The 15,704-nt window shown below is 39.5% G+C and overlaps 1 protein-coding gene across 1 annotated transcript in view; it reads right to left on the bottom strand.

Annotated features, from left to right (window-relative positions):
* Positions 1–15,704, bottom strand: part of PPP2R3A (protein phosphatase 2 regulatory subunit B''alpha) — a 181,869-nt gene that overhangs the window by 56,704 nt on the left and 109,461 nt on the right. Inside the window, exons 7-10 of the mRNA XM_023187834.3 lie at positions 14,234–14,320; positions 10,248–10,404; positions 4,407–4,455; positions 1,708–1,797 (exon numbers count right to left, since the gene is read on the bottom strand). Of these exons, the coding sequence (XP_023043602.1) occupies positions 1,708–1,797; positions 4,407–4,455; positions 10,248–10,404; positions 14,234–14,320 (383 nt within the window). The remainder of the gene's footprint in view (positions 1–1,707; positions 1,798–4,406; positions 4,456–10,247; positions 10,405–14,233; positions 14,321–15,704) is intronic.

Genomic DNA, 15,704 nt, shown 5'->3' with positions numbered 1-15,704 from the left:
CAATGATCCATGAACATGGGATGCCTTCATTTTTTCTTTCTTTTTTTTTTTTTGTGATGGAGTTTTGCTCTTGTCACCCAGGCTGGAGTGCAATGGTGCAATCTCAGCTCACTGCTACCTCCACCTCCTGGGTTCAAGCAATTCTCCTGCCTCAGCCTCCCATGTAGCTGGGATTATAGGCATGTATCACCACGCCTCGCTAATTTTTTATATTTTTAGTAGAGACGGGGTTTCATCATGTTGGCCAGGCTGGTCTTGAACTCCTGATCTCAGGTGATCTGCCCACCTTGGCCTCCCAAAGTGTGAAATTACAGGTACGAGCCACTGAAACCCAGCTAAAAATCCAAAACTTTTCGAGTACCAACAAGACACTCAAAACTCATACTCATAGGAAATTCTCACTGGAGCATTTTGGATTTCAGATTTGGGATGCTCACTGGTAAGTATAACAATTCAAAATCTGAAAAAAATCCAAAATCTGAAACACTTCTGATCTCAAGAATTTCAGGTAAGAGATACTCTACTCTGCCTGTATATGAAAAAGAATAGCATATATACGAACTTTTAATTTTTTTTTTCTGGGTATTAAAATTACTGGTATTAAAATTTACTTTTCTTCTGCTCATTCATGTTTTCTAAATAAATGATTACTTTTGAAATGGAAAACAAAGTTATTTAAAAATAACAAGCTCTCCAAGAAATGGCTTATTTTTATTTCAACATCTTCTAAACAATATATTCAACATTTATATTTTTAGAGTTGGTGTCCTGCTCATTATACTCAGGATGGAGTATAATGGCATGATCCTAGCTCACTACAGCCTCAAACTCCTGCCCTCAAGCGATCCTCCTGCCTCAGTCTCTCGAGCAGCTAGGACTACAGGTGTGCATCACTATTCCCAGCTATTTAAAAAATTTATCTGTAGAGATGGAGTCTCGCTATGTTGCACAGGCTGGTTTCAAATTCCAGGCTTCAGGCGATCCCTCCTGCCTTGACCTACCAAAGTTCTGGCATTACAGATGTGAGCCACCACATCTGGACATATTCAACATTTAGATAACTTTTCGACCCAATATTAAGATAGTTGAGTTAGTTATACCTGCAGGTACCATCAAGGACTATAACCCCTCCCTCCCTTGGTACTGAGCACAAACTACAGTGCATTGTGTTACACAAAGTAGGGATAAAAAGTGAGCCATCTGGATTTTTTGCCTGAACAAGAGATGGAAAAAAAGAAATGTGTAAATTAGTAACTCCAATCAAGCTATGTCTGCGAGTGCAAAGGAAAAGCATAGATGATTTCAACTGGCAGAATGAGGATGTGTTCTTATACACTAGTCATCCACAATTTGCTTTCCCTCTCTAATAGTAATGGTTTACCACTTACCCAGTAAGATGATAAAACAAGTAATTCACAGCATCTATTCCCATACTCCACATGAATGCTTACTAGCCCTACTTGTCATCAGCTTACATGTCACTTAATCTTTGTTTCTGTGGGTAACGGCACTTCTCTTGATATGCCATGAACATGGATTCAGTGCCAATACCCTGAGACGGAGAGCTCCAAGATGGCAGAAACTAAGTCTAATTCATCTTAGTATGGCCAGGTTGAGTTGGCTTCACTAGGTATAATATGCACCATGACTTTTTCAAGCTTTGTGCATGTGTTTAACATCTTGGCAAAGGAAACTTAGAAATCATACCTGGTAGGATTCCTTTTGTCTTCTTCAGAGATCAAAAACCAAACAAAATCTGCATAGCTCATTCTTCCCTCTTTCTGTATTGTTTTTCCCCTGAAGAAAACACATGGTTATAAAATTTACTAAGCAATTACTCATAACCATTTATCAGGATGATAGGCTAAGAAATAAAGTAATATGCCAGTTAAATTTTTTAAACTTATAATGCTAAATGCCTCATAAAGGGCAACCCTTCTACAGCCTATCTTATTTTCAAAGGCCTACAGCATGAAATCAGAAGGCATTTGCAAATATGAAGAAAAGAAATCTGGCTTTTCATATGAATGTAAATAATCACTGGGATAAAATACTGTTACCTGTATTTAGATATAGGATTAATACTCATGTTAGGCATCAATGGAAGACACCTCAAAATAGTAAGAGCCGTCTATGACAAACACATAGCTAGCATTACACTGAATGGACAAAAGCTAGAAGCAATCCCCTTAAGAACAAGAACAAGACAAAGATGCCCACTCTCACCACTCTATTCAACATAGTACTGGAAGTCTTAGCCAGAGCAATCAGGCAAGAGAAAGAAATAAAATGCATCCAAACAGGAAAAGTCAAATTATCTCTCTTTGCTGACATGATTCTATACATAGAAAAGCCTGAAAACTATGCCAAAAGGCTTTCAGAACTAATAATTTCATTAAAGTTTCAGGATACAAAATCAATGTAGAAAAATCAGTAACATTTCTATACACCAATAGCATTCAAGCTGAAAGTCAAATCAAAAATGCAATCCCATTGACAACAGCCACACACACACACAAAATAAAATACCTAGGAATACAGCTAACCAAGGAGGTGAAAAATCTCTACAGGGAGGACTACAACACTCTGCTGAAAGAAATCAGAGGTAACACAAACCAATGGAAAAACATTCCATGGTTATGGATAGGAGAATCAATATCGTTAAAATAGCCATACTCCCCAAAGCAATCTACAGATTCAATGTTATTCTTATTAAACTAATGTCATTTCTCACAGACAAGTTTTAAGAAAAAAAAAATTCTAAAATTCATATGGAACCAAAAACAAAGCCCAAATAGCTAAAGCAATCTTAAGCAAAAACAACCAAGCCAGAGGTATCATAGTACCTGACTTCAAATTACACTATAAGGCTACTGTAACCAAAACAGCATGGTACTGGTACAAAAATCGACACATAGACCAATGGAGCAGAATAGGGAGCCCAGAAATAAAGCTGCACACCTACAACCATCTGATATTTGACAAAGTCGATAAAAACAAACAATGGGAAAAAGACTCCGTATTCAATAAACAGTTCTGGGATAACTGATTAGCTATATGCAGAAGAATGAAACCAGACCCTTACTTTTCACCATATAAAATAATTAATTCACAATGGATTAAAGACTTAAATGTCAGACCTCAAACTATAACAATCCTAGAAAAAAACCTAGGAAATACCCTTCTTGACATCAGCCTAAGTCCTCAAAATAATTTATGGCTAAGTCCTCAAAAGCAATTGCAACACAACCAAAAATTGATGACTGGGACCTAATGAAACTAAAGAGCTTTTGCACAGCAAAAGAAACTATCGACAGACTTAACAGACTACCTACAGAATAGGAGAAAATATTCTCAAACTATATATTCAACAGAGGTCTAATATCCAGACTCTATAGCGAATTTAAATCAACCAGCATAAAACAACCCCACTTAAAAATGGGCAAAGGACATGAATGGACACTGCTCAAAAGAAGACATACAGGCAGCCAACAAACATGAAACAACCTCAACATTATTCATCATTAGAGAAATGCAAATCAAAACCACAATGAGATACCATCTCACAACAGTCAGAATGTCAACTACTAAAAAGTCAAAATATAACACATGCTGGTGAGGCTGTGGAGAAAAGGGAATGATTATATACTGTTAATGGGAATGTAAATGGGTTCAGTTGTGGTGGAGAGCAGTTGATTTCTACTACTGTCCGACCCAGCAATCCCATTACTGGGTATATACCCAAAGGAAAATAAGTCATTCTACCACAAAGATATATGTACTTGTATGTTTATCCAGCACTATTCACAACAGCAGAGACATGGAATCAACCTAGATGCCTACCAACAGTAGACTAGATAAAGAAAATGTGGTACATATATACCATTGAATACTATGCAGCCATAAAAATTATGAAATCATGTCCCTGCAGCAACATGGAGGCAGCTGAAGGCCATCATCCTAAGCTAATTAACACAGGAACAGAAAACCAAACACCATTATGTTCTCATTTGTAAGTGGAAGCTAATATTGAGTACACATGGACATAAAGATGGGCACAATGGACACTGGGGACTGCTGAAGAGGGTAGGGAGTGAGCAGAGTGAGGGCTAAGGGACTGCCTGTTGGGTGTTGTCACTGCCTGTGTGACAGGATCCTCCAAACACCAAACCTCATCATCACACGGAGTTCCCATGTGACAGACCTGCACGTGTACCCCCTGAATCAGAAAAGTTGAAATTATTTTTTCAAAAAAGAATTACTGTCTTGTATTAAGCCATAACTATGTTTTATAGGATATTATTTGCTCCAACAGCACTGCCAAATTATTCAGGAAGCTTTGCTAAAATGAGATCGTTATGGTATTACTTGTTCATTTTTAAACGCAGCATTAAACGTTTTCTTACCTTGTTACTGCCCCAGAGAATATCCTTTCAATAATCCTGTTTGATGAAGCTAAATGTAGATAAAAAAAATTACAAAGCTAGTTAGAAATATGCTCCATAAAGGCAATACTTTTTACAAATTTATTTTTCATTAGCTACAAGCTAAACCATAACCATCGTCCATGATGAGAATGTGAGTACATTTTTATTTATGCATAATTTAAAAATAATTTTAAAAAATAATAGGCAAATAAATGTGGCTGATATCTGGGAAGTATTAATATAGCTCAATGCTAAGTTAGGTCTGAACATCCTGACAACTAAGACAAAAATATATAGGATTTGTATTGATTTTATCCAATGAGACCAATTTTCCTATAAACAAGACAAATTTTTTCCTTAAATTCAAGGGGGAACTGATTGTGTAAGCTCCTAAAACAACGTAAAATAAAACAAACTTAAAAACAATGGAGAATGCTTTCAAGTAGTTTCTTAAAAGCTCCTCAAACACACTACAAACATACTTTCCTTATATTCCCATTTTATAAAAGTCCAGGGTTTAACATGATATAAGATTTTTAGAAATTCCATCAGGAAGTTTTATTCACAGAGACAATCATAGCTTAAGTTAGCATGTTGGTGAGTGAGAGAGAGAGAGAGAGAGAGAGAGAGAGAAAGAGAGAGAGAAAGAGAGAGAAAGAGAAAGAGAGAGAGAGAGAGACGACTACAGACCTGTTCTTTCTTTTATTTATTTATTTAATTTATTTTTGAGATGGAATTTCACTCTTGCTGCCCAGGCTGGAGTGCAATGGTGCAATCTCGGCTCACCGCAACCTCCATCTCCCAGATTCAAGTGATTCTCCTGCCTCAGCTTCCCAAATAGCTGGGATTACAGGCATGCGCCACCACACCTGGCTAATTTCTTTGTATTTTCAGTAGAGACGGGGTTTCTCCATGTTGGTCAGGCTGGTCTCGAACTCCCAACCTCAGGTGATCTGCCCGCCTCAGCCTCACAAAGTGCTGGGAATATAGGCATGAGCCACCATGCCTAGCCGGTTCTTTCTTTTAACAGGTGCCCCGGGCAATGGCATGCACACTAAAATTTCAGGACCAGCAATAAGGTCATTAGGGACATAGCAGCTATCAGCATCGAATTCTTCTGCACACAGTTAGGTACAGTTAGCATAAAGGTAAATTGGTTTGGCCAAAGAAAGTTGGGAATATGTGTATTGGTACAGCCATGCCTGGTCACACACCAAAGCTTATATAAAGACCTTCCATATTCTGCTGAACATTGGTTTATGGGGTTAATCTGTACTAAATAGAAAAAAAGAGGCCTATATAGGAAAGGCAAGGATATTTAATTGCAAAGCCAAAATCTTTTTTTAAAGGCATTTTTTAGCTTGGGAAGGTTGAGCTTCCTAAAATGAAGATGTTATTCCATGTTGTCTCATTAAGGACAATCTGGTGAGTGGACAATTATAGTCAGGGGCCCCTTCTTGCTCTATCGCCCAGGCTGCAGTACAGTGGCATGATCTCGGCTCACCACAACCTCCGCTTCCCGGGTTCAAGTGGTTATCCTGCCTCAGCGTCCCGAGTAGCTGGGATTACAGGCATGCACAACCACACCTGGCTAATTTTTGTATTTTTAGTAGAGATGGGGTTTCACTGTGTTGGTCAGGCTGGTCTTGAACTCCTGACCTCGTGATCCACCTGCCTCGGCTTCCCAAAGTGCTGGGGTTACAGGCGTGAGCCACTGCGCCTGGCCAACTTTATTTCTTAAATATGCAAAGCTCTATGAAACCTGACACCATATACAACAAGCCTTTTTTTTTTTTTTTCCTTTGAGACAGGGTCTCCCTGTTGCTCAGGCTGGGGTATAGCAGCAGCATCATGGCTCACTGCATTCTCAACTTCCCCAGGTTCAGGAGATCCTCCCATCTCAGCCTCCTGAGTAGCTGGGACTACAGGCATATGCCACCACAGCCAACTAATTTTTGTATTTATTTTGTCATTTAAAAGATATTTTTTAATTTTTAATTTTTGTATTTTTTGTAGAGTCAGGGTTTCACCATGTTGCCCAGGCTGGTCTTGAACTCTTAGGTTCAAGTGATCCACTTGCCTTGGCCTCCAAAAGTGCTGGTATTGCAGGCATGAGCCACTGACCCTGGCCTGATGAGCCTTTTCTTAAGAGGCACACATTAGTAACAGCCATATCAAAAAACAAAAACAAAATTCAATGCTTTTATTTAAGATTTATACTCTGCTATATCTAATAAGCTAAAGTATTGTTTAAAAACCAACAGTGCCTGAGAAGGCATTAAAGGACAGAACAGGGACAATCTCTTTTTTTTTTTTTTTTTTTGAGACAGAGTCTTGCTCTGTTGCCTGGGCTGGAGTGCAGTGGCCTGATCTCAGCTCACTGCAAGCTCCGCCTCCTGGGTTTACGCCATTCTCCTGTCTCAGCCTCCCAGATAGCTGGGACTACAGGTGCCCGCCACCTCGCCCAGCTACTTTTTTGTTTTTGTTTTTTTTTTTAGTAGAGACGGGGTTTCACCATGTTAGCCAGGATGGTCTCGATCTCCTGACCTCGTGATCCGCCCGTCTTGGCCTCCCAAAGCGCTGGGATTACAGGCTTGAGCCACCACGCTCCGCCAACAGGGACAATCTTATGAGAGAAGAATGAATCAATGTATCTTGGTGCTTAGTTAATACTAAACCAGGCCAGGCGTGGTGAATCATGCCTGTAATCTTAGCACTTTGGGAGGCCAAGGTAGATGGACTGCTTGAGCTCAGGAGTTGGAGACCAGCCTGGGCAACAAGGTGAAACCCCACCTGTATTAGTATGTTCTCACACTGCTAATAAAGATATACCCAAGACTGGGTAATTTAAAAAGGAAAGAGGTTCAATGGACTCACAGTTCCACATGGCTGGGGAGGCCTCACAATCATGGTGGAAGGCAAAGGAGAAGCAAAGGCACATCTTACATGGCAGCAGGGGTGTGTGTGGGGGAACTCCCCTTTATAAAACCATAAGCTCTCATGAGACTTACTCACTATCACGAGAGCAGCACAGGAAAGACCCGCCCCCATGACTCAGTTAACTCTTACCAGGTCCCTCCCATGACACATGGGGATTATGGGAGCTACAATTCAATATGAGATTTGGGTGGGGACACAGCCAAACCATATTGTTCTAACCATGGCTCCTCCCAAATCTCCGGTCCCCCACATTTCAAAACCAATCATGCCTTTGCAACAGTCCCTCCAGTCTTAACTCATTTCAGCATCAACTCAAAAGTCCACAGTCCAAAGTCTCATCTGAGACAACCCAAGTTCCTTCCACCTATGAGCCTGTAAAATCAAAAGCAAGTTAGTTACTTCCTAGATACAATGGGGATACAGGCATTGGGTAAATACACCTGTTCCAAATGAGAAATCAGCCAAAACAAAGGGGCTACAGGCCCCATGAAATCCAAAATCCAATACTGCAGTCATTAAACCTTAAAGTTCCAAAATGATCTCCTTTGACTTGGTCTCACATCCAGGGCACACTGATGCAAGAGGCAGGTTCCCATGGCTTTGGGCAGCTCCACCCCTGTGGCTTTGCAGGGTATAGCTCCTTGCTGCTTTCATGGGCTGGCATTGAGTATCTGTGGCTTTTCCAGGTGCATGGTGCAAACTATTGGTGGATCTACCATTCTGGGGCCTGGAGCATGGTGGCCCTCTTCTCACAGCTTCACTAGGCATTGTCCCAGCAGGGACTCTGTATAGGGGCTTCAACCCCACATTTCCTTGCCACACTGCGCTAGCAGAGGTTCTCCATTAGGGCTCTGCCCCTGCAGCAAATTTCTGCCTGGACATCCAGGTGTTTTTATACATCCTCTGAAATCTAGGTGGAGGTTCCCAAATCTCAATACTTGACTTCTGAGTGCCCACAGAACCAACACCACATGGAAGCCACCAAGGCTTGCGGTTTGCATTCTCTGAAGCAATGGCCTGAGCTGTATTTTGGCCCCTTTAAGCCATGGCTGGAGCTGAAACAGCTGGGATGCAGGGCATCATGTTCAGAGGCTGCATAGAGCAGGGGGGCCCTGGGCCTGGCCCAGAAAACCATTTTTCCCTCCTAGGCCTCCAGGCCTGTGATGGGAGGGGCTGTCATGATTGTCTCTGACATGCCCTGGAGACATTTTACCCATTGTTTTGGTGATTAGCATTTGACTCCCCATCACTTATGCAAATTTCTGTAGTGGGCTTGAATTCTCCCCAGAAAACGGGTTTTTACTTTCCACTGCATTATCAGGCTGCAAATTTTCTAAACTTTTATGCACTGTCACCTCTTGAATGCTCTGTTGCTTAGGAATTTTTTCCACCACATACCCCAAATCATCTCTCTTAAGTTCAAAGTTCCACAGATCTCTAGGGCGGGGGCAAAATGCCAAGTCTCTTTGCATAGCAAGAGTGACCTTTACTCCAGTTCCCAACAAGTTCCTCATCTCCACCTGAGACGACTTCAGCCTGGATTTTATTGTCCATATCACTATCAGCATTTTGGTAAAAGCCATTCAAGTCTCTAGGAAGTTCCAAACTTTCCCACATGTTCCTGTCTTTATCTGAGCCCTCCAAACTGTTCCAACCTCTGCCTATTACCTAGTTCCAAAGTTACTTCCACATTTTCGGGTATCTTTACAGCAGTGCCCCACGCTACTGGTATCAATTTACTGTATTAGTCTGCTCTCATGCTGCTAGTAAAGACATACATGAGACTGGGTAATTTATAATGGAAAGAGATTTAATGGACTCACAGTTCCACATGGCTGAGAAGGCCTCACAATCATGGCAGAAGGCAAAGGAGACGCAACAGCACATCTTACATGGTGGCAGACAAGACAGCATGTGCAGGGGAACTCCCCTTTATAAAACCATCAGATCTCATGAGACTTATTCACTATCATGAGAACTACATGGGAAAGACCCGCCCCCACGATTCAATTACCTAGCCACCAGGTCCCTGCCACAACAGGTGGGGATTATGGGAGCTACAGTTCAAGATGAGATTTGGATGGGAACATAGCCAAACCATATCACCGTCTTTACAAAAAAAATTAGCCAGATGTGGTGGCATGTGCCTGTAGTCGGAGCTACTTAGGGGCTGAGATGGTAGCATGCCTTGAGCCCAGGAGGTCGAGGCTACAGTAAGCCGTGTTCATGCTACTGCACTCCAGCCTAGGTGACAAAGTGAGATACTGTCTCAAAAAAGAAACAAGGATATTAAATTAGTAGGCAATAGGTTCTAGATTTACCGCTGGCAAAAATGAAGCAAAAAGGGTATTATCATGTGATACGTAATTTTTTGTTTTCTGATAAAAGAAAGCACACAAAATTCATCTGCAGAGACATATCTTTCTGGAACTGAATTTCCAAAAGTAAATTTTTGTGAATCCTTGAAAACTTGGCAAGTTAGAAACATTATTTTCATCCTTGGTTTCTTATAGAAATATTGTTAAGTGGGAAGGTTTATAAAGGTGTATACATATTCTCTTTCAAACAGATTTACACAGGTGTGGATCTTATTCAATTCATCATCAGAAAATACACACCAGCATAAAGACTCATTGCTTTATCACAACTAAGACTGTGATTGGTTACTTACTTCCAAACTCCTTCTCCTACATCAAGGCTTTTATTAATTTTAATAAAAAATTATATTATCTTCACTCATCCCCTCTTAAAAATTCTTGGCCTGTAAAGAGGACTTGATTAGGTTTAGAATTTAGCAGACGGGAATTTCTCATAATGAGTAGTGATGATTTATATAACTCTTCAAAATGGTTAAGTCTTAGCATCTACAGAATCACTTACCCTGGTCATTGTATCGAGACAGATCGGCCTGGCTGATATAGAGGTCGTGATCAGTATCTAGTTCCCAGAATTTACAATAAATAACATAGAAATGTTCATAGGAGAAGTAATCTGTAATTTGGTTTATATCTTCCTCTTCTTCCAAAAGTGCTAGGGTCTGAAATGATATGAGAAGAATTTAAACATTATGAAAAAGCAGCTTTGGCCACTGTGCAGTTTAGTGAATTTCTGTTTTAAACTGAATTTAAAATTTTGTTTCTGGTACCAAATAAGAAACCCTTTAATAGGCAACCTCATCCTACCTTTAATCAACCAATCAATCTATAAGCATTTACTGAGCTCTATAACCTGCTCAGTGAAGGGTTGGATACTGTGGAGGATGTAAAAGCAGGGAAAGGGAAGTACCATTACCTTGGGGAGTATAATTGGTCAGAGGTCAGAGACTGGCACAAAGAGAACAATTAGATCATAGTCTTCATTACTTTGCCAGAAACAAATACTGTTTTTAATTTTCAAAGTTATGTGAGCAATATTAAGAGGGGTAGGCATCTACATATAGGGTTTGGTTTTGTAATAAAAATTAAGTTTATATCACAAAGGTGACTCATACAATAGTGATGATACATGGTGGCCTGGCATAGGCATGGCCGATAGAGATGCAGGGACCTGAGCTGGAATTAAACCTGGGTCTTCCCTGACTCACTGTACTCCCCTACGGCAAACTCCAGAATCAATGATACTGAACCCACAATTCTACTGTCAGCCAAATTATTATATAAGTGGGCAGATAAATAAAGACATTTTCAGAAGTGAAAGATTCAGAAAGAAAAATAAAGCACAAAAAATGTAAGAAATATATAAAAAAAGAAATGCCAGAAATAAAATCAGGTATATGAATAGTCACAATAAAGATAAGTGAATTATATCTCCCTATTAAAATTTTTTTGATTAAGTATCAAAACCATGCCCCCAAAACAGATCTACCTATATGCATCTATAAGGGATACATCTAAAAAAAAATGGAAGGTTAAAAAAAAGATGGACAAATATACACGGTTAAACATTAAAATAAACATGTATCAATATTAATATGGACTGCAAAGTGAAAAACATAAGGGGGCAGGGTGCGGTTGCTCACGCCTATAATCCAGCACTTTGGGAGGCCAAGGCAGGTGGATCATGAGGTCAGGAGTTCAAGACCAGCCCAAGATGGTGAAACCCCATCTGTACTATAAATACAAATATTAGCTGGGTGTGGTGGCAGGCACCTGTAATCCCAGCTACTTGGGAGGCTGAGGCAGAGAATTGCTTAAAACCGGGAGGTGGAGGTTGCAGTGAGCCGAGATTGCACCATGGCACTCCAACCCGGGCGATACAGCAAGATTCTGTCTCAAAAAAAAAAAAAAAGAAAGAAAGAAAAACATGAGGGACAAAGAGGACTATTTCATAAGGCAAATGTTAGTATTTCGACAACAAATTATTTTTTAAAATATAAACACTGGAAAACCAAAGTGCTCTGGCAAACTAAAAACAACATAAATTATTATTAAGTTATGGTAAATCTGCTCAATAGAATATTATGCAGCCAGTAAAAATTATAAAGTTTACACTGAAAACCATGATATAGTAAGTACAAAATACCGGATACAAGATTGTACCCACTAAGAACTACATAAAATCCTAAGAATGCATATGTACATATGAGTAAGACTAAATGAATACAGACAAAAATGATACTAGTTGTATAAGGGTGATAAAATAATGGTTTTTCTTCTGTTTTCCAAACTTGCTCATATTTTGTTTTATAAAATGCCCTTTGATATGTAAGAAGCAGAACACTTTCAATAAAGCACATTTTAGAAGCAAAGAGCTATCATTTTTACCGACTGGATTGGCATAAAATGAAGACGACAGCAACTTTTGTTGGTGAGTATGTAAGTGAAAGTAGTGCAGGCTTTTTGGAGGGTAACTTGACAGAATCCACCAAATTAAAAATGCGCACAGTATTTGATCCAGAATTTTCCCTCCAGTGGTCTATTCTACAGACATTCTTATTCATACCACATACGAGAGGAGGGTACAAGGATGTTCACTGCATCATTGTAACAGAGGAAATCTGAAAATGATTTGGACATCAATAGAGGAATATGTAATTAATTACAGTTTAGCCATGCGATTGTGCAGTAGTTGAAAGAATGAGACAGACTTATATGAACGCAAATGAACAAAACCCTGAGACACTGTTAAGTGAAAAAACAAAGTTAACAGAATAGTGTGAACCCATATATTTTTTGAAAACCCTCAAAATAGCAGCCATACAAAACAAAACTATATACTACATAGATATATTTATATATTTAAGAGAATAAAACCACATATGATATGATACAGGTCCCCCACTGGGGAAAGGGAGTAAAATGGTAGTGAAGAACAGTGACTTCTGTTTATTACTCAAGATGTGCTCATATTATTTGAATGCTTTATGAGTATTGTTTAAGTACGAAGAGGAAGACTAAGGAGAGGGGCAGGGAAGGAAAGGCAGGAGAAAATAAATCATGCTCTAAGAAGCAGAACACTTGAGTTCTTTTTCCAGTTCAGCAACTTACTTGTGTGTGATCTTATACAAATCATTTAAGTATATTTGGGCCTCAAATTTTATCACTGGTTAAAAAAAAAAAAAAAAAAAAGGATTAATTTTAAAAGCCAAAAAAGAAAAAATATGGATTAGGCCAAGCACGGTGGCTCACGCCTGTAATCCCAGGACTTTGGGAGGCCGAGGCAGATGGATCACGAGGTTGGGAGTTCGAGATCAGCCTGGCCAACACAGTGAAATCCCATTTCTACTAAAAATACAAAAATGAGCTGGGCATGCTGGTGCACACCTGTAGTCCCAGCTACTCAGGAGACTGAGGCAGAAGAATCGCTTGAATCTGGGAGGTGGACATTGTGGTGAACCAAGATCACACCACTGTGCTCCAGCCTGGGCAACAGAGCGAGACCCCCATCTCAAAAACAAAAAATAAATAAATCTATGGACTGTAAAAATGATTCAGAAATTACAACCTATAATGTGCTTCAGGAAAGTGGGGGATTATTATAATTACTCTTGTGGTATTATGGAATTACTACCATTTTAACCCATCCCATATTACCTACTGAGAGCCCAGGCAGGCATCAGGTGTTCAATAAATATCAACACTGACTGTGATGATGATTGTTCATTTTAGAATAAAAAAATGTTTGTATATCCATCATGGACTGCTAATTTTGCCAAGTCTTCATTACTCTGTCTCAGATGAAGATAGGAAAAAATAAAGAGTAAATAAGGTTGTATTATTAGCCTAAATTCCATTTAGTATGATTCTTAAAAATAAAACCTTTAATTTTCTTCCAAGCGTGAACAATTTCACTTTCTTTATGTTTACAGAAGCTTAAACAATCAGGCATGAAGATTACTTCGGTAAAAGGCTCCCACTAGTGGTCAATACTTTCTCTCTCATTTGGTAAAATGAATAAAATAATTGAATGAAATATATTCTTTCTTAAAAGGAATTTTTAGTACTTTTCTCTAGCAGGTGCTGGATACAGAGTCATTGCTGAAAGGATCAAGTTTAAAATCTTCCAAGGGCTTTCCAAGACCCTTCCCAACCTAGCCCCAGCCCACCCCTCCAGGCTTATCTATTGTGAAGCTTTCTCTGTACATTTTATCCATGTCTATGGAAATTATCAAGTCAGGTTTAGTGTGTGTACACTTCACTTTTTTGCTCCAGAGTGAATGCTTTCAGGCAGAGATCCCTTATTATTCTCTTCATTTTTACCCCCTCACCCAAAACATTCCAGCATCCCACGACAGGTATTTGATAAATGCTTAATGAATGAAAGTAGTGACAGTGCTTTGAATACAGTAAGCATTCAAATATTTGTTAAATAGAGTAAGAAAACTATTTAAATTGCTCAGTACACATGAATTCTAATGAAAGGCATACTTGCAAAAAGTTGCTTTTTCTTATCTCTGTTGAAGTAATTTTTCCACTCCAAGATCTGTTGACTGTGTAGAATATTCTCTGAATAACCTGGTTCCAAAAGGAAAATAAAACCAAATAAAAACATTAAAGATCTCCACTACTTTCTCAAAGGCCATCTTATGAACACACTTGGGATCAATTTAACTTTTAGCTCTTTGATTATGTTAAGTGTAATTCCTAGTAAAAATCAGCACTGTATTTTTAAATATACATCCATATATTTTGAATTTGCCTCTGTACCTCCAAGAAGAATAAAAAAAATTCTCTGCTCACAGTCTTCACTTCCCAGCTGCCTTCACATCACTTCTTTTGTTTACCTCTAATTCATATAGTGATGCCTGATTCAAGTAATGCTTATTGGGCTCAATGTTTTGAGAAGGCATATGAGGTGAGAAGTATCTGCTGGGTTGGCCTAATGATTGATTAACTGGTCAGAAGGATGGCTATCAAGGTGGTATGATTCAAGAGGGTCTTATTCTGGTTATCATAGTCTTATTCACTTGAGTCTTGAAGACTCTTGGTCTTCTAGACTCTATGGAAATTCAAATACATCTGGGATAATTTATGTCCTAACTTTAATTTGGGCATCAACATCTTTGTTATTAGCTGGTGTTTTAATGGGTTTAGCAGAATTGTATCTCTGAAGAAAACCCTGGATAGAATGGCAGAAGAGGAGATAAGAAACAAATATGTCTAAATTGAGAATGTGTGTGCTGTGGTGTAGGAGAGGATCAGAGAAGGAAGACGGAAGCTGCAATCCTGGACGTAGGAGGTCACAGTGCATTCTTAACAATTTTACCTGCAGTAATTCCTACCCACTTCATTTCCTTTTCACCGATTATTTTTCTTCTCCCAAAGAAAGCAGTGGTAAAAAGAGCAATTTAAGCAGCTTTATTTTTTTTGGGCGGGGGGTGCATTCTGCTTTTATTTTGATAGCCTAATAATACAGAAATCCTGTACCTTTGGTGGTTTTTATCATGGAAGAGATTAGATCTCTTTTTCAAGCTATTTTGGTGCAAGAAGAACAAATAAGGCAAGATATTTGGACATCTTTCTCAATAGCAGGCCTAATGAAGCACTAAACCACCTTTCTTTCTGGATTCTTCAGCAGAGAAAGTGATTCTTCAACTCAACATGGAAAAACTAGCATCAGGATGAAGGTCTAGATTTCAGCTGTTCAGCACTCACCACCCCACCCCTGCTATCAGTGCTAACCCCTCTGATCCTACAGAATTGAGCTCAAGTGGCCGGGCGCGGTGGCTCAAGCCTGTAATCCCAGCACTTTGGGAGGCCGAGACGGGCGGATCACGAGGTCAGGAGATCGAGACCATCCTGGCTAACACGGTGAAACCCCGTCTCTACTGAAAATACAAAAAACTAGCCGGGCAAGGTGGCGGGCGCCTGTAGTCCCAGCTATCTGGGAGGCTGAGAC

Source organism: Piliocolobus tephrosceles, chromosome 2, assembly GCF_002776525.5.
Source record: "Piliocolobus tephrosceles isolate RC106 chromosome 2, ASM277652v3, whole genome shotgun sequence".
NCBI lineage: Eukaryota > Metazoa > Chordata > Mammalia > Primates > Cercopithecidae > Piliocolobus > Piliocolobus tephrosceles.
This window is presented reverse-complemented; position numbering and strand designations above follow the sequence as displayed.